The 20615-nt window shown below is 38.9% G+C and overlaps 2 protein-coding genes across 2 annotated transcripts in view; both read right to left on the bottom strand.

Annotated features, from left to right (window-relative positions):
• Positions 1-2923, bottom strand: part of atad5b (ATPase family AAA domain containing 5b) — a gene marked incomplete at its 5' end in the record, with an annotated part of 27864 nt that extends 24941 nt beyond the window's left edge. Inside the window, 3 exons of the mRNA XM_037689858.1 lie at positions 2400-2548; positions 2667-2752; positions 2844-2923. Coding sequence (XP_037545786.1) covers positions 2400-2548; positions 2667-2752; positions 2844-2923 — 315 coding nt within the window. The remainder of the gene's footprint in view (positions 1-2399; positions 2549-2666; positions 2753-2843) is intronic.
• A 2736-nt stretch (positions 2924-5659) lies between these two features.
• serhl (serine hydrolase like) lies at positions 5660-19245 on the bottom strand. Its single transcript, XM_037689857.1, has 12 exons — positions 19218-19245; positions 18206-18349; positions 17902-18015; positions 14618-14659; positions 14521-14540; positions 14357-14431; positions 8518-8627; positions 8356-8435; positions 8243-8277; positions 8095-8171; positions 7920-8007; positions 5660-5890 (listed from the first exon to the last, which is right to left on the bottom strand). Exons 1-12 carry the CDS (start codon positions 19243-19245, stop codon positions 5747-5749), a joined length of 957 nt encoding a protein of 318 aa, XP_037545785.1. The 3' UTR covers positions 5660-5746.
• Between the last annotated feature and the right edge of the window lie 1370 nt (positions 19246-20615).

The following is a 20615-nucleotide window of genomic DNA, read 5'->3' as shown; positions in this document are numbered from 1 at the left end:
AAAAGTGTGGATTATTGTAACCTGGATTAAAAGTGTGGATTATTGTAGTGAAGCCCTCGTCTTCAACCATGGACAGAGGCCTCATGTCAGTGACGATCATGTTCAGGATGTTTCAGTGAAGACAGCTGCTGCTGTGGTGTCCATGATGTCTGTCCATCATGAAGGATGTTGTTGTTTGTTGTTGTTTTCTGGAATGAGACAGTAAATATGTTTTATAGCATAATTTACAGCAACTCAAGAAATGCCTTGTTTCACTTACAGTGTTAGGTTCAGGCAAAAGTAGCTAAAAGAGCAATTAAACACACACACCCACATAAATTACTTAATTCCACACATTTGAGTAGATGTAATAAATTACTTTAATTCCTGTTTAAATGCAATTCATCCTGCCATACCTGCAGTGTCTTCAGACTTTGCCAGCAAAGTAAAAGTTGAAGCTTAATCATTAAATTATTATCTTTGTGTTAGATTTATTTATAAATCACATTTAAACACTGCTTGTACCAATTAAATTAAATAAAAAGTAACACACGTTCTATATCACCGTCATTAATCAGATAAACAAACAAACAAACAGCAGCTTCATCTCCCAGACAGACTGACGTTACGTTTTCTCTCTTGAAACAGAACAATGTTAAATTGTAGAGACTCACCTGAAACACGAGTTGGGAGTGAGACATGTTGTATCAGCTGCAGCTCGTGACTCCGACATGTTTACGTTTTATCTCCGTGGTTCTCACGTGTCGTGTTGGTGATTTTCAAAGCTGCATGCTTCTCATTTTTTATCTTTGTGAAGAGCTCCCACTCTTTGGAAGACTTGGGTCGAACAGTTTTCGCTGCATTGGTCATTTGTAAAATTTACTTAATTTCCTTTAAAAACACTCTGCTCTGTTTCCTCCTTCCCCCTCGCTCTGTTCAACTCGAGCTGCAGTTTTTTTTTTTCAAACTTTATTCAGTCAGTCAGCATTGACAATGAACTGCAGGTGAACAAAACGAAACGGCTCCGCAGCGCCGTGAAAGATGCATAATCGCGCGACACAACGAATCGATATTGAAATTCGTTGCCAACGCTTTTAATCATCGATTTTTATCGATTCGTTGTTGCAGCCCTACACTGCAGCAGCAAAAACAACGTACGTCTGCATCCACTTTGTTAATTTGTGAAGGGTTTGTAGGCTGCTGCTTAAAATATTATTTTTCTCATGTTTATAATAATCAGGTGAGTTGTAAATTTAATAAAAAAGTTGTTTTTCTGACCGTTTGAACTATTATATAAAGGGCTTTCGATGCAGAACTGTAAGTATTTTTGCAGAAAGGAATGTTCTTATCACTTGGGACTTAAAGAACTGTGATGAAGTGTTTTTTGCTTATCACTCGGGAAGCCTGAGAGGAGGATTTTGGCCCATCCCCTTCCCACACTACCTTGAAGTTTCTGAGTTTCAAGTAAACATGTTTTTCCCCAGATAAGATAAGTCTTCACTCCCTCCTTGCAGATGGGAAGGAGTTACCGCTCTTTGGAATGCAGCTGAGTTTCGAGTAAACATGTTTTGTTCACTGGGAAACACTCTCATGTGATGTAGAGAGAGAGAGAACAAAAGTGGGAGAAGCACTTAGACAAAGTTAGAGTCTGCTGTGAGTCTACCGATCGGGACGTCCAGCTATGTGTCGGTGTTTTGGTTCTACCCAGGCTGAGTGGCTCTCCAGCCTTGCGTCACGGTGAGAGCTTGTTTATGCATCGATACTTATGATTGTACATCTGAGTGTGATTGTACCTTGCTTTGCTTTTTATGCTGTAATCTGTGGCGGAATAATAAAGACACAATTATTCTAGCAGTACAGTATCTGAGTATTTTCTTTTTTGTCCATTGTGCTGATCACTCTTCCGAATCCTGGTTTTATTTAAATAAATATCACAGAATATCAGGAAATTAAGACATTGATTTTTTTTATTTTGCCGTTTTTCCTGTGGTGGCTGCTAAAAACAGATGACCTTCATGTTACATCCTGGATGGGTTAACATCGTGTTTTACTGTTCAAGCTGTATGAAAAAAGTAAAGTTTTAGGAAATAACAGTGAAAAATTTTAGCCTTTTGCAACTTTTACATTCTTAAACTTGAAATATAAAGTTGACTAGCTAAACTTTGGTAATTTAAGCTAGCCTTTTTGATGTTTTAAGCTTTGGCTAAACTTTTAATATGTTTGGATTTGAGTTATCCTTTTGCAACTTTTAGCCAAATCTTTGCTAGCTTTTTTTTGCCACTTTGAGCTTTTAACCAGTATATTACAGCTTTTGATTTTCAGCTAATGTTTGAGTCTATTTAGCTTTAATAACTTGGTCTGATCATGGGTGACAAAGCCTCCACCTGTGAGGTTTTAAAGAACGGTTTTGAAATTCCCACCTTGAAGCCGAGCTCCTGAGCGCAGGCGTACACCGAAGCTGTCTTGCCGACGCCTGGGGGTCCTGTGAGCAGCAAGGCCTTACACAAAGGTTCCTCCCCTCCATTATCCCACACAGCCTCACCCTGGAAGTCTCCACAGTCCCATGAATCTGCACGGGAAGAGGTCTTTACTTTTTTGAACTTTTAAAAAAAAGTGTTTTCAGTTGTACGTCTGTAGATTTTGCAATCAAAGTATATTTTTTAAAATGACTGAACATGAGTGAACACCGTAAATCTGGTGTTCTTCTCGCGCCCTTTCTTCTGCATCTCTCCTCTCATCACTGGCAGCTCTTAGTTTCCAATTCTTCAACCAGCTGATCACCAAAAACAAAGGAAAGGAAAGGAAGGATATTCACTTCCTGTCAAATTTCAGGACATGAAACCTCGAGTCAACAAAAGTTTTACCTGTGCAGTTTGTTTACTGAGGCTGAATGACCGACAACTTCACCTGAATGTCGAGGACTGTACTTATCTGTCCACAGAAGTTCACCAGAACAGGAATCTAAACAAGCCAAAGAGAAAACTGATCATTTTAAACAGCTTACGAAGCCAGAAAACATACAGTGAATTATTGATTAGAGCTCTACCTCCAGGGATCACATCAGAGGATGTGAGTAACTGAGAGACTGTTGCAGTCTGATCCACCTTCTCACTTTGGCGCTTCAATCTGAGGGGGTGTCTCACTTTGCTGGCTCCAGATTGCTTCTGTCCACTGAGGACAGTCTCCTGGACATCCTGTCCCGATGGTGGACAGAATCCTCTGTCAGACTCTGCACAGGGACTGGACCTCAGACGCTTTGAGGATCTCTCAGTCTTCATTCCCTCTTCTATATTCTTCTGTGATGAGCCTGGATGAAACAATCTAGCATTGAAAGGTAAAAACAATGGTTATGTCTGTTTTATTTTATTTGTATTGCTTGAACCACTGAATACACTTCAATTAAGTTCTGAGAAAGTACCTCAACACATTTTTTGTCATTTAAAGATAGATGCCACAGCCAACTGACCTAAAGAAAAGAAACTAAATTGGCTGCAACTCTGTTAATTTTACATGCACTAAGTTTTCAGCTTTTGCAGTTTACCAAATGGAATAATGAGACTGGTGTAATTTCCAAACATACGAGGTCTTCCTCTCTTCTGTGGCCGGAAGCGGAGCAGCTCGATCGGTTTGACTTTAGTCGCTCACTTCGGATGAGTTTTGCTCCGTTTGAGCTTCATTCCTTCTTAGTCGAAAGACTGCAGCCCCGTGTCCGTGACATTAAAGTTAAATTCTAGCCAAGTTCCCAATTCCATCACCAGCTTGAATTTGGCGCCCATATTAATACGCATCGTAAGCGTAAACGTCACTTTTATGCGACGCCAAATCATTAAGTTAAATATTTAACATTTTTACTTAAGTTTGTCTATAAAATTAATAACTTGTGAATTATTTCCATATAACTGCTGAACGTTTATCCGTAATATCAAGTAAAAAAATAAAAAAATAAAAACTGGCGTTTTAAGCGTGAGCCAAGTTATGGAGCCGCCAAAGATCGTTTATGCAGAAAGATGCTCTTACACCACCAAGTCAACCGCGCTGGTTTTCTATCAAACAGAAGTGTTTTGAATACATTTTTCTTCACTAGAAGCCTTTCAAAAACTTAACAGGTCAGTGGACATTAGTATGGATATGGATAAAGACATTATCATTGTCATGTGGGCGATTTGTGACTGAAGAGTAGTTGGAACTTTATTTATAAAGCACCTTTAAAACAGCAGCTGTTACTAAAGTGCTTAATAATACAAATTAATGGGAGTAAATTAATGGAAAAAAACTAACAATAATACTGAAAAATTGATTAAAAAGCATTTAATAAAAAAAAAACATAAGAACACAGAACAAAAAAAACGTAAATCACTCACACTGTAAAAGTAGAAAACAGATGTTTTTAACAGAAATTTGAACACAGGAAGGGAGGTGGCCTGCCTAATGTTGGGGGGCAGGTTGTTCCAGGGTTGGGGGCCCATCACTGAAAAAGTCAGATCACCTCTGAGCTTCAATCTTGTTTTTGGAACAGCCAAAAGCAGCTGATAGGATGATCTCAGGGCCCGAGAGGGAACATATGATTCCAGTAGCTCAGAGATAAAGGGGTGTGAGGCCATTTAGGCACTTAAATGTTAACAGGAGAATTTTAAAATCTATTCTAATATGCACAGTGAAGGGAGGATAGAAAAGTGAAAGAAGTTTGCAAAACAGTAATAAGGCCAAGCTTAGATGTTTGGACATGATATGTTGGGACAAAAGATGTGAAATATGGAGCTGCAGGAAGGAGGAAAAGGGGAGGACGACGGAGAAGGTTCATGGATATAGAAGAGGAGAATTGCTGAGGATCGGTGAGACAAGAGGATGCTGACAGAATTAAATGAAGACAGATGACCTGCTGTGGTGAGCCTCAAAGTAAATGAAACAACACAAATCAAAGGTTTTTAACAGACTAAAGATACAAAAAAAAAATGCACATCAGAACTTAAAGAAACACAAAGACTACAGGAAAACAAGAGACTTTTACTTTATGACTCCCAAGCCAACAAAATATCCTCAACAGTCTGAGGGTAAAAATACATTATGGCACCAAACGTTTTAATAGAGATAACCTGGCCGAGCTGACACCAGAACAGGTTTAACCGTCCACGCAGGCACTTGTTTTACCTACTTTAACTGATGTTAATGCTGTGAGAGTTGGTGTTTGCCCTCTCTGACTGCTAAATGCTGTTTGGGGATAATTTGTTATCTTCACAACAGCTTAAAATTCAAAACATGTCTCCCACCAAATTCCCACACCTTAAAAGTTCTGTCTTGTTCTAAAATAAATCTATAATAATAATAATTTCTGTACATGGTTGTAAATCTTACGAATAACTACAAATTAAAGAATTTTTTTTTCACTCAAACATTTCCATTCTCTCCTTATAAGTTACAGACTGATGATCACAGAAACATGTTTATCTGCTGACGGATAATTTCTCCCAGGGTTTTGACAATTATTACGATGAAATAAAAGATAATCAGCAGGCATGCTCCAGTTGTTCCTTTAACAATATTGTTTACTGGCTCGTGAGGCTGCAGCTGGCAGAGTTTTGTTCTGTTCAAATTAAATCAAAGTTGTCATGTCAAAAAAGTGCTTCTAAGTGTTCAACACTTTTCAAAGTGTCACTTAGTTAAGGCAATTTGGCAACTTTTTACCACCAGAGCGTAAACAGTAACGTGTTAATGAAAAAAACTAAGTGTGACATGATTTGTGTGAATTTATTAAATTAGTCTGCGCTTGCTATAACTTCGGCGTAGGAACATCTCCCGATCTTGCCGACTGTGAGAGCAGTTTGCTCTTCAGGAAGTCAGACACAAGTTGAGCAACAACTTCAGGATGATTCAGGTGGACGTGATGATTGCCTGGAACGGTCACCACGGTGTGCTGAAACACAGAGACACAGATGTTTTTAACCATTCCACCTGCAGCAGGATCAACAAACAAAAAGTTGCTTTGAAATTAGAACATTTACAATTTACTGACATCTAGTGGCCAAACTGCAAGACAGCAACCAAATGAACAAACTTCTGGATAAAATCTTAATTCTCGAACACCTTTACAAATTTAGGATAAATAATCTTTAAAACTAGATAGTTGTTTATAAAAAACACCAATCATTTGCAGTTTTTAGGGCATGAGAATGGAGTACAGTGAATGAACTTTAACAGTCATCATGTGTTTGTGTTGACTGACTCAAGACAAAACAATAAAAACAAAAATAAAGGCTTAACGTTACATGAAGAACTGAATCTCACCCTCTATTAATAATACCAGGTTTAGACTATGATCCGCTTAGGTTGAGAAATGAAGGACTTATATTTGTTAAAAACTTAAATAATGTCATGCATGATCTTAGAAGAAAATCTTTTGCCAGCTGTCAGTGATTGGAATTTTTTTCTTTCGGCTGCTCCCATCGTCACCACAGTGAACTAACTCGCACGAAGACTTGGCAATTGTTTATACTCTGGATTTTGTCACAACCCTCTGTGTGGAGCAGAGAGCTGCTATCTAGGGTGACCGGTTGAGCAGACAGGGGTTACAGGTCTTGCTCAAGGTTGTGGGGACCTAATTATCGGTCCGGGGAGATGAAACAGCGACCTTCCAATAACAAGCCCACCTTCTCTAGCCTCTATACCACCACTCCCCCCATCTGGTTAGTGATTGGAATATGGGAATATGGGATGATGAGCTACTACCACAATAAATTTTAGCTCAATATTTATATAATTGACAGAGTTATATGTATTTTATGTTTTGTAAGATTCATTAGATGTTGCGGCCATCTTGAATCAGGTTGACACCAAAAGATAATCAGCATTATATCTGTACTGGAAATATATTTTCCACTGATATACAGTTTCTGTTTTAAACGTGCTCTATAAATAAATCTGACTTGACTTGACTTGATATGTTTTCTGATACATTACATGTTCTACATTCTACTCCTTCATTTGCCTCTTGGTCACTGTGAACTGAACATTATGATATTATAATCATTGTTCTGTGACTGTAGAATGAAGGAGCCAGTTGAGAGTTTGGCCGACGTCCTCATCACCCTCCTTGTAGGAAACCTTGAAAATGATTTACTTTTCTGATGGTCTTGGACCAGTTTTGGGCTGGCTCTGATAGTGCTGTGAGAGGAGGGCGTGAGGGTGGCTCCCCATAAAGATAAATAGAAAATCGTTTGTGAATTTTTTGTTTTTTCCACTACCATGTCCACCAGTTGCTTTCTGAGTATCATTAAAACCTGTTCAGTGGTTCATTGCTAACAGACGTGTACGCACACGTATGACAATACTGGGTTGATTTTTCAGTGAGTGATAAACAACTTTAACAGTTAAAACTAAACACCAAGGTTTAAGGATACATGTGAGAAAAATCCACCCAAATATGTGGCATGTTGAGATATTGGCAGCTATAGTGCATTGGTTGAAACATTTGTGATACTGTAATTGGATTTTTGTCAAAATATGATGAATGAATATCTTAGCTATGGGCTCCTTTGAATGAAATATCCAGAATATAATCCTAAGGAATGTCTGAAGCACTTTTCTGGACAGTACCAACAACTAATGAAGATTACAGCAGAAAAGCCCTAAATGTTTGCTACTTTCCCTGCATGCTAGCAAAACTACTTTCAAAACCACCTGAGAATGACATGAAGGAATCCTCCTTATAATAAAAAATGGATTCACCAGAATATTCAGACTGATTCTACTGGGCTTATCCCAGCTAGCAAGACAATTTATCCCTGTCTCTGAAACTGCTCATATCAGGATGATCTGGATATCAAAAAGTAGCTTTAAAAGCCAGAAATATAAAAAAAGGTATTGTTCATTTTAACCAAATACGACTTAATCCCTGATTTGATTTGATGGGTTACATATTTGACAAAAAGAAAAAAAAACCTCACATTTCTGTCTCTGTAGCCCTGAAGAATTACAGGTGGGAATTTCTTCTGGTCTTCTTCAGAAAACAGTTTTTCTAATCCACCTTCTGCCCTACAAACACAAACGAGGCGTGAGTTTAGTGTTTATTCTTGTATTATCGACAGCAACAAAAAAATTAAGGGCAGAAGAAAACCTTACATGATGACTAGAACAGAGGCTTTGATTCTTGACTGAAAATCCAGACTGTCCTCCAAATTGATGCGAACTATGTTTTTCTGAAAACGCACAAAACAAATTGTCGTCGGCAGCAACAAGTTGAGTATGAAGAAACTGAACCGTAACATACCAAGTGAAGACGCATGTCTCTGGAGAATATGAACCCTGTCAACAGAAAAATCTGTTACACCGTCATTATGATGAGGAACAAACACATTTGAAAAGACGAATATGAATATTTACCCCCGTCAACTTGAACCAGACCTCGATCTAACAGGATTTTTGCTGACTTTTCAGTCAGACCATCATTTCCAGCCATGAGCCTGAACGTTGAGCACATGAGATAAAGGTGGATGAGTGTGTGTAAGTAGACTTTACAACTGCTGAAATAGAAAGAGGGATTACCTCTCAACAGCCTTCTCATAAGTATAAAGTTTGGCTGGCTTGTTCTTTGTCTGTTTTTCCAACTCGATCAGCTCGTCCATCCCCTGCCTCAGTATGGTGGGCATTTTTTTCTGAAAATAAACAGTAAGACAGCAGACAGTAAACCAGTCCTTCTGAAATGGTAAATGGTAAAATGGTAAATGGACTGTACTTATATAGTGCCTTTCTTTCTTATTTCCAGATACTCAAAGTGCTTTACACTACAATCTGTGCCTCATTTACCCATTCATACAGCACTCTACTAGATCTCTACAAAGCTAATTGAACAAATCATTCTAAAGAGACTAATCAGAGCTTTTTCACATTCATACACTGATGGGACACACATCAGAGGCTATGAGGGGTTCAGTGTCTTGCCCAGGGACACTTCGGCATGTGACTGCTGGTGGATTCGAACCTCCAACTCTCGCATTGGAGGACGACTGTTCTAACCACTCGTGCCCCCCTGGGGGGGGCTGGAGCAATGCCAGGTGGGGTGCATGTGACCCCGAGGAACATTTTGCGGCAGGGAGTAGGGTTTTTTTTTTCTTCCCCATTCTCATTTTGTCAGGGTGCGTTCGGCAACCTTTTTGCTAAAATCCGGCAACTCTCAGTCTTAATAATAATAAAGTTATGAACAAATATGTCTGTCTTGTCGTTTGGAGAGCCATGCTTGCACCGTGTCGCTTCCCTCTGCTGCTGAGCAGCTGGAGATGCTCGTCACCCGCAGCACGCGTTACCTGCCCCTCTTCCTCTTTTGCTTTAACATTTTTTTTGTTTGTTTTTTAGTTTGTCAAAGCACAATTTTGATGTTTGTTTAATACAGAAGTAATGTTTAATAAATGTTAGGACTCTATTCTTTACTAACAAGTCCTCCACTCTGGACGCTTGTCACCCACAGCACGCAGCAACAAAGAGTATAAACTCAAAGCGAGAGCGACACCTGCCCCCTCTTTCACATTGACAAGATTTTTTAGTTTTATCAATTGTCAAAGCACAATTTTGATGTTTTTTTTATTTGTTGGAAAAACGTATGTTTAACAAATGTTAGGACTCTTTTCTTTGCTAACAAAATATATTTTATGTCACTAAACAACTTGTCAGGTTCTACTCTTGTGAGCGCGTTCCCCTGGACACACACACACACACCCAACCCGCTCGCTCTTGCACTCTTTGCATCTTCTCTGCTGTTGCTGCTCTAAGACCAAGTCCAGGTCCAGGTCCAGCTAAACATTGAACAGGAGCTGAGAGCTGCAGGATCATGTTTCAAACTCTGCTTCAAAAAGCTGTGCACTGCAAAATGTGCTCATTGTAGCCATTAAACCTGACTTCCTCATTTTGATTTAAAAAAAAAAAATCTGCACAAATTGTTTTATTCATTTTTGTTTTGTAGGTCAAAGTGTTGTATATAACACTCCTGACTTAAAATGTTGCTGATCAATTTGAATGTATTATTATTTATTGATTTTATTGATTTTGTTTGATTGTTCAGTATCAAATGGTCAAAAATGTTTACAGTTTAAATCAGGATAGCTTTTTTTTTTATTTCAGGCAAATTGATGCACTTTAAGCCTTTTCTGTTACAGACTATAAAACAATGTTAATAATCTTTGTTGTAAGTTGATCTATATTTTTTTATTTAATGTTAATAAGGATACATTATGTAGAGGTGTACTTATAACAATTTTATAGACAAATTATACCATTTACAGTCGCGGAGGAGAGTTGGGGTTGGGGTGGGGGTGGGGGGGGTGGCGCGAAATGTTTACTTCTTCCTAGGGGGGCGTAACAGAAAATAATTGAGAAGCACTGCAGTAAACCAAGTTTATCTCTGCGCATAATCATCAAGACCGTAACAAAAAGAAAAGTGTTAATCTGTTGAATCACGGGATACTTCTTTTTCCAGTTTTTTATTTTGTCTTGTTTAATAAATAACAGTTTGTTGTTTAACTTCATTGGGGAGCATTTATCAGTCATTTACTCTGAAACAGATATATCACAGACAGTAACTTAAGGGTCAAACATGTAGTTACTAGTTATCTGAAGTTATCTGCTACAGGTAGTTAATATCTGAGAAGCGCACTGACAAGTCACCACAATCATCACCATCAATCTGGCTGTGGTTTTACCAGAAATTCTTTAGCTGAGCTCCCCCCTACTGCTAAATAAATGAAGAGAACATAAAGACGCATTAAAAGACTTCCTTTTGTAAACTACCCAGTCTTATCATCCAGTCAGTGATTTCTACCAACAATCTTGTGTGTCGGGGTTTCAGTAGCACTATAGACAGTCAAAGTATTATTAGGTACAATACAAAATATTATTTATAAAAGTGACTATGCATTCACAGAATAAACAAAAGTAAATAAACTACAAAGTTCCTGGAGAAACTTGGACGGGGACTGCCAGGCTGCTGCCGATTTAAATTGTTGATTTGACAGTACTATGTGCTGGGGTTCACTCTCAGCTACCAGTATATCGAATTTCAGCTGAATAGCTCTAAAAAATGGCTGAGTTATCATATTTTTTCCTTTTGAGCTAAGTCAGCCATCTTGGATTTTTTAATTTGGATTCAGTCTGTGATAGGGATTGTTCTCTGCTATCACTATACCAAATTTCAGCTGAATCGCTCTAAAAATGGGCAAGTTATCATATTTTTTTCTCTTTTAGCTAAGGTGGCCATCTTGGATATATGATTTGCATTAGAAATATATAACAACTCGCTCTCAGCTACAACCATACTAAATTTCAGCTCAAAATCTCAAAGAATGACCAAGTTATAGTCAATTTTGTGTTTGCTGAGGCGGCCATCTTGAATCAAAATGGCTCCAAATGTTAATCAGTTCTAGACACTTATGTGATGATTACTTTCTGTGAGTTTCAAACAAATCCAACAGTGAGTTTCTGTTTTCTTCAGGGACATCTACACTTTAAGTCATGTGACTTGGCAGCAGCAGTTAGAGTGAGGAGTGTTGTCCCATTCATTTCCTATGGAGAAATATGGCATTTTGTTAGCAAAATATGTCACCATATTAACTCCAATTGCCAATAAAAGTAATAGCCCTAATCTCGAGACTGAGCTGGTCGTTTTGATATAACTTTGTGTGTGTGCACGTTGCAGTTTAGGCCAAATTAACGGAGACGGAAGAAAACAAAATAAAGAAATGCTTATTAGGTGTGAAATAATAGGTGGCTTATGCATTGCATGGAGGCAGTGCGCAATTATTTTGAACAAACAATAGGTTAGTAAGTTTTGCTGAAATGGCAATCCAAGCAGTCAAACACACTACAGGTCCTTCTCAAAAAATTTGGATATTGTGATAAAGGTCATTTTCCATAATGTAACGATAAAAATGAAACTTTCATACATTTCAGATTCATTGCACACCAACTGAAATATTTCAGGTCTTTAATTGTTTTAATACTGATGATTATGGCATACAGCTCATGAAAACCCAAAATGCCTGTCCCAAAAAATTAGCATATCATGAAAAGCTTCTCTAAACAAGCTATTAACCTAACCATCTGAATCAACGACGTAACTCTAAACACCTGCAAAAGATTCCTGAGGCTTTTAAAAACTCCCAGCCTTGTTCATTACTCAAAACCGCAATCATGGGTAAGACTGCCGACCTGACTGCTGTCCAGAAGGCCATCATTGACACCCTCAAGCAAGAGGGTAAAAGACAGAAAGAAATTGCTGAACGAATAGGCTGTTCCCAGAGTGCTGTATCAAGGCACCTCAGTGGGAAGTCTGTGGGAAGGGAAAAGTGTGTCAGAAAACGCTGCACAACGAGAAGAGGTGACCGGACCCTGAGGAGGATTGTGGAGAAGGGCCGATTCCAGACCTTGGGGGACCTGCGGAAGCAGTGGACTGAGTCTGGAGTAGAAACATCCAGAGCCACCGTGCACAGGCATGTGCAGGAAATGGGCTACAGGTGCCGCATTCCCCAGGTCAAGCCACTTTTGAACCAGAAACAGCGGCAGAAGCGCCTGACCTGGGCTACAGAGAAGCAGCACTGGACTGTCGCTCAGTGGTCCAAAGTACTTTTTTCGGATGAAAGCAAATTTTGCATGTCATTCGGAAATCAAGGTGCCAGAGTCTGGAGGAAGACTGGGGAGAAGGAAATGCCAAAATGCCAGAAGTCCAGTGTGAAGCACCCACAGTCAGTGATGGTCTGGGGTGCCATGTCAGCTGCTGGTGTTGGTCCACTGTGTTTTATCAAGGGCAGGGTCAATGCAGCTAACTATCAGGAGATTTTGGAGCACTTCATGCTTCCATCTGCTGAAAAGCTTTATGGAGATGATGATTTCATTTTTCAGCACGACCTGGCACCTGCTCACAGTGCCAAAACCACTGGTAAATGGTTTACTGACCATGGTATTACTGTGCTCAATTGGCCTGCCAACTCTCCTGACCTGAACCCCATAGAGAACCTGTGGGATATTGTGAAGAGAAAGTTGAGAGATGCAAGACCCAACACTCTGGATGAGCTTAAGGCCGCTATCGAAGCATCCTGGGCCTCCATAACACCTCAGCAGTGCCGCAGGCTGATTGCCTCCATGCCACGCCGCATTGAAGCAGTCATTCATGCAAAAGGATTCCCGACCAAGTATTGAGTGCATAACTGAACATGATTATTTGAAGGTTGGCGTTTTTTGTATTAAAAACACTTCTTTCATTGGTGGGATGAAATATGCTAATTTTTTGGGACAGGCATTTTGGGTTTTCATGAGCTGTATGCCATAATCATCAGTATTAAAACAATTAAAGACCTGAAATATTTCAGTTGGTGTGCAATGAATCTGAAATATATGAAAGTTTCATTTTTATCATTACATTATGGAAAATAATGACCTTTATCACAATATGCTAATTTTTTTAGAAGGACCTGTACAATAAAAGGCCCGGTATTAATTGAAGGACTGCATATCGCTTGTGTGAACAACAGGGTATTCCAGGAAAGTGGTTTGATGAGTTTATCCGTAAACTCTGAGTTACCAGAGATGAAACTCTGGGTTTTCAGTTTCATAAAGGCTGATGATGCTGACATTAAATAACTCTTTTTCTTAACCTTGAGTTAAGAGCATGCACAAACAAAAGAAAGCTCCTTTCAGCTTCTCACTCTGCAGAGGTTGGCACAGTCAGCAAACCCGCCCGAAAGATTTGGCAGGTTGTTTTCTTTTACACCAGATGTCACTCTGATGCAACCTGCATTCAAACCTGCAGCCTCAGGATTACAAGCCTGCAGCACTGACCACCTATTAATTACTTGATATTATTTATATTTATATATTATTTTGATTGAGGACATTTAAATTTATTTGAAAAAATCAGTCAGTTGTATAGTCATTTTTAGTAAATGTATTTTTTTGATGGGGAATTGATTGAAAATGTGTTTAAATTGTTCCATTTGAAGATTTATTTCATTTTCTTTTGGACAGCAGTAAAAAAGTTGTCACCGTCAAAATAAGGGTTCAGAAATTTTTGTGACTTATTCTTCTCTTACAGTTAAATAAAAACTTTATAAAGCTTTAGAAAAAATTAACAATGCATACAAATAAATATAAATCATTGCCATTATTATTATTATTATTACTGCTACAACACCTCAATCCTGTTTATGTTATGTTATTTTTTTATATTTAAACTTTTTATTTTACCTTATTTTTCCCTATGCTTCTTTTAGTTTTTTTAGCCAAAAAAGTGGAAAAATGCAGAATTTTATGTTCATCAGGAGTTTCAGAGACTCACATAATTGAAAATACTTATTCTTAAAAATTACACTTTTATTATAATAGGTGTAATTTTAAAAAGTACCGGGTCTGTAGGTAAAAACCCAAAGGAGTCCACCAGTACAACAGCATCCACCATCTCAGGGTACACTGCGCTGAACTGTTAAAAAAAAAAAAAACTTACGAATGATGATGATACAAAGCAGCTGAATTTTAGCCAAATTTAAATAAAAATACGTTGTTTCTTACCATTCCAGCTATGTTGCCACCTGAAACAAAAATAAAAGTTCAATAAAACAGAAAATGAGCATGTGAAAGATTCTGTCTGCTCTGTAGTTGGACTCACCCATGCTGTGGCCAATGATGGAGAATTTACTCCACTGCAGAGCTGCGGAGGTTATTTCACACGTCATCAATCAAGATATTATAAAACACTGAGATCGTTTCAGTTTAAAGAGAACATCACTGCTTTCAGATCATTTTCATTTGCTTGGGGGCCAAGATGGTTAAAGTTAATGTTTGTTTTTTCTGAAGGTATCTTCTGGACATTGAGACAAAGTCGCAGAAGTAGCTGCTTAAGCAGAAATCCACAAATCTCCCTCACCCAAGGAACTTCTTGAAGCTCATATGGGTACAGTCTGAGGTGTTCCCAAGCCAGGGTCTATCCTAAAGCCTTTTCCTGATCTGGGACCTGTCCAAGTCACATCCCAAGAAAGCATCCAGAGTGCGTCCTTACCACATATCCAACCTTTAGCCGTTTCCTTTTGCTATGGAGGTGCAGCAGTTCTACTGAGCTCCTCTAAAGAGGAAGATGATTTCAGTCAATTGCACTCTTGGTCTTATTTCAGCCTTCATGACCACAAGTGAAGGCTGAAATGTAGATCGACTGGTAAATCAAGTATTGCCTTTCAGCTAAGCTCTGTTTTGCACCAACCAACCTATCAATCTTCTGCTCTGCTATACACTCACCCATGAACAAGAACACAAGATACTTGAACGTCTTCATTTGGATCAGTGGCTCATTCCCTCCCTGGAACCGACAATTCCAATCTTTTCTGATTAAGGGCCATGTTTACTGTCAGATCATTTTTGGTCAAGGCTTATGAATGTTTTGTTGTTTCTATATTGAGGCAGAGATGGCTAAGAAACACATCTCCCTCTGCCCTGGGAACCTGCCATCTACCAAAACAACATCTTATCTCCTTATCACAGGAGGTTGGCTTGAAACACAGCAGTGAAGGCTACTTATGGGACAGATCTGGTTGGCAGGCCGCAGACTGATGAAGTCCTCTGGATGGGGGACGACGAAACGTTTCTCCCTTAAAGAAACTGGTCCAGATGACATGATTTAATATTTTTTACCATACCATACCACTTTATTTGTAGAGCACTTAAAACAGCGACAAGGCCAACCAAAGTGCTGTACAGACAGAACAACAGGTAACACACAAAGCAATATACAAAATGAGGTAAATCAGAATATAGACATTTTATTATTAATCTCTTATCTAGAACTGGAGGCCGTCTCGCAGCGTCTCCTTGTTGTTGTCGCCATGAGGACATGCACAAAACTTTCTCTTATCTCCATCTGGAGGCCAACTCGCAGATGGCCATGGATCATGTCTGTGTGTCTGACTGCAGCTGGCTATGAGGGAACGCCCGCTGGACTCAGCTGCTGGATAAAAGCTGCTGAAGACTATACGAGGCTCATTTCTGTGGCCTGTTCCAAGCATTATGTATCTATGTATGTAATCTGTTTGAATGGGCCTTTACAAGTAAAAAAGCCTGTTGGAAATCTTCTCCTGCCATTGAGTGTGGTTCTTTTGGGTAAACAACCTACCTGACCACTATTGTCCAGTTCAAACTGCTTTCATGGACAATTAAATCAACTCTAGTCAAGTCCCCATATGAGCACACCACACCAAAACTCTAAGGCTGTGAACCCCCAAACTACAGCTTGGCACTAAGGCACAACAACAATTGGAAAAAATCTCTATCTTTCACTGAGGAAACAACATTTGGTCTATGAACTAGAACATTAATAAAAAAATAAAATAAATAGTAAACTAGGCAGCATGGTGGCTCAGTTGGCAGAGCTTCCACCTCTCAGCAAGAAGGTCGCCGGATCGAATCCCGGCCCTGGGGCCTTTCTGGGTAGAGTTTGCATGTTCTCTCTGTGCATGTGTGGGTTTTCTCCAGGTACTCCGGTTTCCTCCCACAGACTAAAAACATGCATGTTAGACTGACTGGTAACTAAATTGTCTCTAGGTGTGAGTGAGAGAGTGAATGGTTGTTTGTCTTATTTGTCTTTATGTGTCAATGTGATGGACTGGAGACCTGTCCAGGGTGTCCCCCGCCTCTCACACAGTGATAATTGGACATGGGCACCAAAGACCCCAGTGACCCATGTTAGATATTTATCTAGACTGGTCCTGGGGTTTTTGATCTGCTCAGAGACGGGATTATAATGAAATTATGACCCGGTTCTGACTGGGTTAAACTGGGCCAGCAACTCTAAAATGAGTCTCCCAGGGATTCAATATCCGTCATGAAATAGAGTTTATTTTTGCTTCCTACATCACGTAGAAAGGCTTTTGAAGCACCGTCTCATATTTCCTAACACGTCAAACCACATAAGATCCATTGAGATCACACTTAGTCACTCCCCCTCATACACATGACAGGTTGAGCTCCTCTTCTGCGAAGGAGAAGTCTAGCCCCTATAAATCAGTAATGACATGGGAAATCTGCCCTTCCGGTTTCTGATCGCGTCGAACTGTACCAGAGAGGCCAGCGCTGTAAACTGTAACATTTTCCTGCCTTGATTTAATACAATTGGTAAAACTGAATTTGTTTCCTTGATTTACTGATAGTGTGAGTTGCTGCTTCTGAGGGAGGTCCGAACCGGGGAAACAGCATGGGCTGGGGGAGGATCTGGGGTCTGAGAGGAGGCCTGAGGCCCACGGCTAGCAACAGCTAGCTGCAGTGACCAGTTACCCGCAGCCAGCTCACGTTCTAACACCCAAAAATGAAGAAGCAGTAAAGATAATGGATGGTAAACTAAACTAATAATCATTTCTAACTAGGGATACACAATATTGGATTCTTGGCTGATATTCGATATGCCGATACGTTAAAACTTATCTAGCCGATAACTGATACCAATTTTGTTTTTCCTAGACCTACTTACAGAGACTACATAGCTTTCTCTGCTGTGGAATTAAAATACATTATTCTACATGTTTTTTGTCAATTTGGCCTGCTACCAAATGATGATGCCAAAAAGGGGGCTGAAAATGATGTAACACTATGTAAATATATAATATATATATATATTAAAAAAACAGCAACTTTTATATCCGTGTTATTTTGATGGAATGGCCGATGTCCGATATTTAACATTATCGCTAATATCGGCCAATACCGATACCATGCCAATAATATTGTGCATCCCTATTTCAAATATTACTATTGATTTAACTTTGGCAACACATTTCCGGTAAGCATTATCCTAATTTGTTAATATATTCCAGATATTGTACATTTCTAAAAAAAGAATAATAATAATTGAACAAAGATACAAAGCAATGTGATTAAATGAATAAAGATGCTGTCCTCGAGCTTACACACCATCAACAACTCGGCGCACATCCATCATGTAGGAGGGAAAGGTGTACAGAACTCCAGGAGGACGATGTGACGAGCAGCCATGACCCGGCAGATCCACTGCCACATATCTGAAGTCTGAAGGAGACAAGAAGGGAACTCTGAGTGCATCAAACAGAATTCTTGCCAAAAAATAAAACTCTTGCTAGACTGTTTTTTCTACGCTTAACTTGTTGCACACAAACACAAAATGGCAAAACACAGATGCATGAGAAAACACAGCATCACATTCTGATTGCGTCATTCTAGTTGCTGCAACAACTGGTACCTTTGGGTAGAAGAGGAATGAGGGTGTTGAATGTACCACAGTTATCAGCCCAGCCGTGAAGGCAAAGAACCGGCTGGCCATGATCCGGACCCCAGACTTTCCCTCTGATTTCTCCCCAAGGTACAGGCACAGAGAGCTCTGAAACTGGAGGCAGAATAAAGACAATCACATTTTAAACATTCACTTCAAAACACAAAATGTTTCTGGACTCAACAATAAGCTGATCAACTTGGGGACTTGCAGTTGTGTTTTGGGGATTTGTGCTGGCTTTCAGGTCTTGATCTCAAACTTTATGTTATGAAAATGGCAATTTGTTCATAATGTTGAGTCCAGATAACACACAAACATATTATTTAAAAAGTTCAAATATCTTAGCTTTACAGATTTAGTTTAGAACTTTCCAAATATTTAATAAAGCTAAAAATATATTTCTATTCAATTAAATTCTATTCAAAAATACTTTATTAATCCCAGAGGGAAATTAAATACTTCCTGGTAATATCCAGAAGATATTTAAGAAAAAAGATGAGCACAACCTAAGAGGAAAATATACTTTTACAAAAGGTTATGCCCGTACAAATGTAAAGAGTTTGAGCATTTCATCTCGTGGTGGGACTCTGTGGAATGATTCAGGTGATGAAATCAAAGGAAGCAAATCTATTCATCAGTTTAAGAAAATGTTTAAAAACATATTCTCAGATGCGGAAGAGTTTGGGGCAGAACGTAAAGGGTATTATGGTTGAGTCAGGGTTTAATAACACATTGCTGTAAATAAATCATACTGAAATTAATATATGTTGAAATAAAAAAGATCAATAGCAGGACTATATAAGTATGTATTATTAAGTAAGTAAGTAGTAAGTATTATTGTTTAGCATATATCTTAGATCCTTGTATGCCGTTTATTTTTTATAGTTTATACTTTTTTCTATTTTTGGGTATAACTGAGACCTCGAGTACACAATTTCATTCCAACTTACGTACCACGTGATGCGACTAAAGAGCCTTGAACCTATGTGCTTCATCTCCTTTTCAAACATTCTGTTTGATAATTTAACGTTGTTAAAAATGTTGATAAAATTGTTGGTTTGCATATTTTATCAGAATTGTTATTATGATGTTTAAAATAACTTTAAAATAAAAAATAATTAAATATATAAACTCATTTCTTTCAGCTGCTCCCGTCCTCAGGGGTTGCTGTGGCACCACCGAGCCCTCTGTGTGGAGCAGAGAGCTGCCATCTAGGGCACCTGGGGGAGCAGATGGTGGGGGTCAAGGGCCTTGCTCAAGGGCCCAGAGTGGGGCAAATGAGGGTGGAAACATGTGTGGGCGTTTCACCTTTTCCACTCACATTTTTTTGATGTTGTCAGTCCAGGGAGCCAAACCGGCGACCTTCCGATCACAGGCCCACCTTCTCTAACCTCTACGCCACCACTCCACCAATTAAATAAATAAAATCAAAATTTAGATTTGAGACCGTAAACAATAAGTAAACAACAGCTTTTGTGTCGTATATTTATTCTTTTGATCTGCAAATGTATTAACTACAAGTTTTAACACATCATAGAAAAACACAAGACAAAGGGAGATCAATGTCGTTGAACTTTTCAATCAGCACCTACAGCCACATATGAACAATATAGATTGTTCTTATTAAAAGGCAACAGTCTTCAAACAGTAAAGAATGTCATTTTTTGAAATAAATTCTTTTTAAGAAATGTTAGATATTTAATGAGTTTGAAAGGAATCAAACGGGACTCAAGGCTTCACAATGTGCTCCTTATTTGTCTTCAGGGAATGCTGATTATGTTTATAATACAGTATACAAGTTGCAATCTGTTGAGAGTGAACACAGATCACTGTAGACCACAGAAAGCTCCTTCAGTGGCTCCTGAACAACTGATTCACACAAAACATTGCCCTGGTCTGATCTTAAAACTCTGGTCTGTAATATCTTGTGGTCTGCAGCATGATGTGGTGATGTTATGGTGATCCTGTTCAGGAAGAGACTTTGTAGCAGAACAGTTGACTGGGTCTCCAAACTTCTAGATTGTCTGATTTTTGGTCGTACGAGTCACTGGCCCACCTGCCCATCCTGTGAATAGTTTTCAGGTTTTTCACTTGTTAAATGTTTACTAATAAAACAAATAAGTGTAGTGTTTCAGATATAAATGCTTATAAAACCTCCTGAGGAGTCAATGCTGCATTGTGTGTTGGAGATTGATCCACTTTTGTTCAGAGTCAGAGTCAGAGTTTCTTTATTGTCATTCGCACCTCATGTGGTACATGTGGTGGAGCGAAATTATGTACACAGGGTCCCAGTTACATCCAACAATAAAATGTCTAAGAAAAACAGTAATAAGATCTAAGATATGAACTAAGAAAAACATCAACTAAATATACACTAAGC

Source organism: Nematolebias whitei, chromosome 16 (assembly GCF_014905685.2).
Source record: "Nematolebias whitei isolate Nwh7 chromosome 16, NemWhi1, whole genome shotgun sequence".
NCBI classification, from domain to species: domain Eukaryota; kingdom Metazoa; phylum Chordata; class Actinopteri; order Cyprinodontiformes; family Rivulidae; genus Nematolebias; species Nematolebias whitei.
Note: the sequence above shows the minus strand (reverse complement) of the source record. Positions and strands in the feature narration are given on the sequence as shown.

Excerpts from the sequence above, each read along its gene's own strand:
- serhl (XM_037689857.1), bottom strand. The coding sequence starts at position 19,245 with ATGTTTGAAAAGGAGATGAAGCACATAG. Across the intron at positions 18,350-19,217 it reads AAAGGAGATGAAGCACATAG|TTTCAGAGCTCTCTGTGCCT; the intron begins GTTCAAGGCTCT and ends TTCTGCCTCCAG. Across the intron at positions 14,432-14,520 it reads GTGGCAACATAGCTGGAATG|TTCAGCGCAGTGTACCCTGA; the intron begins GTAAGAAACAAC and ends TTTTTTTAACAG.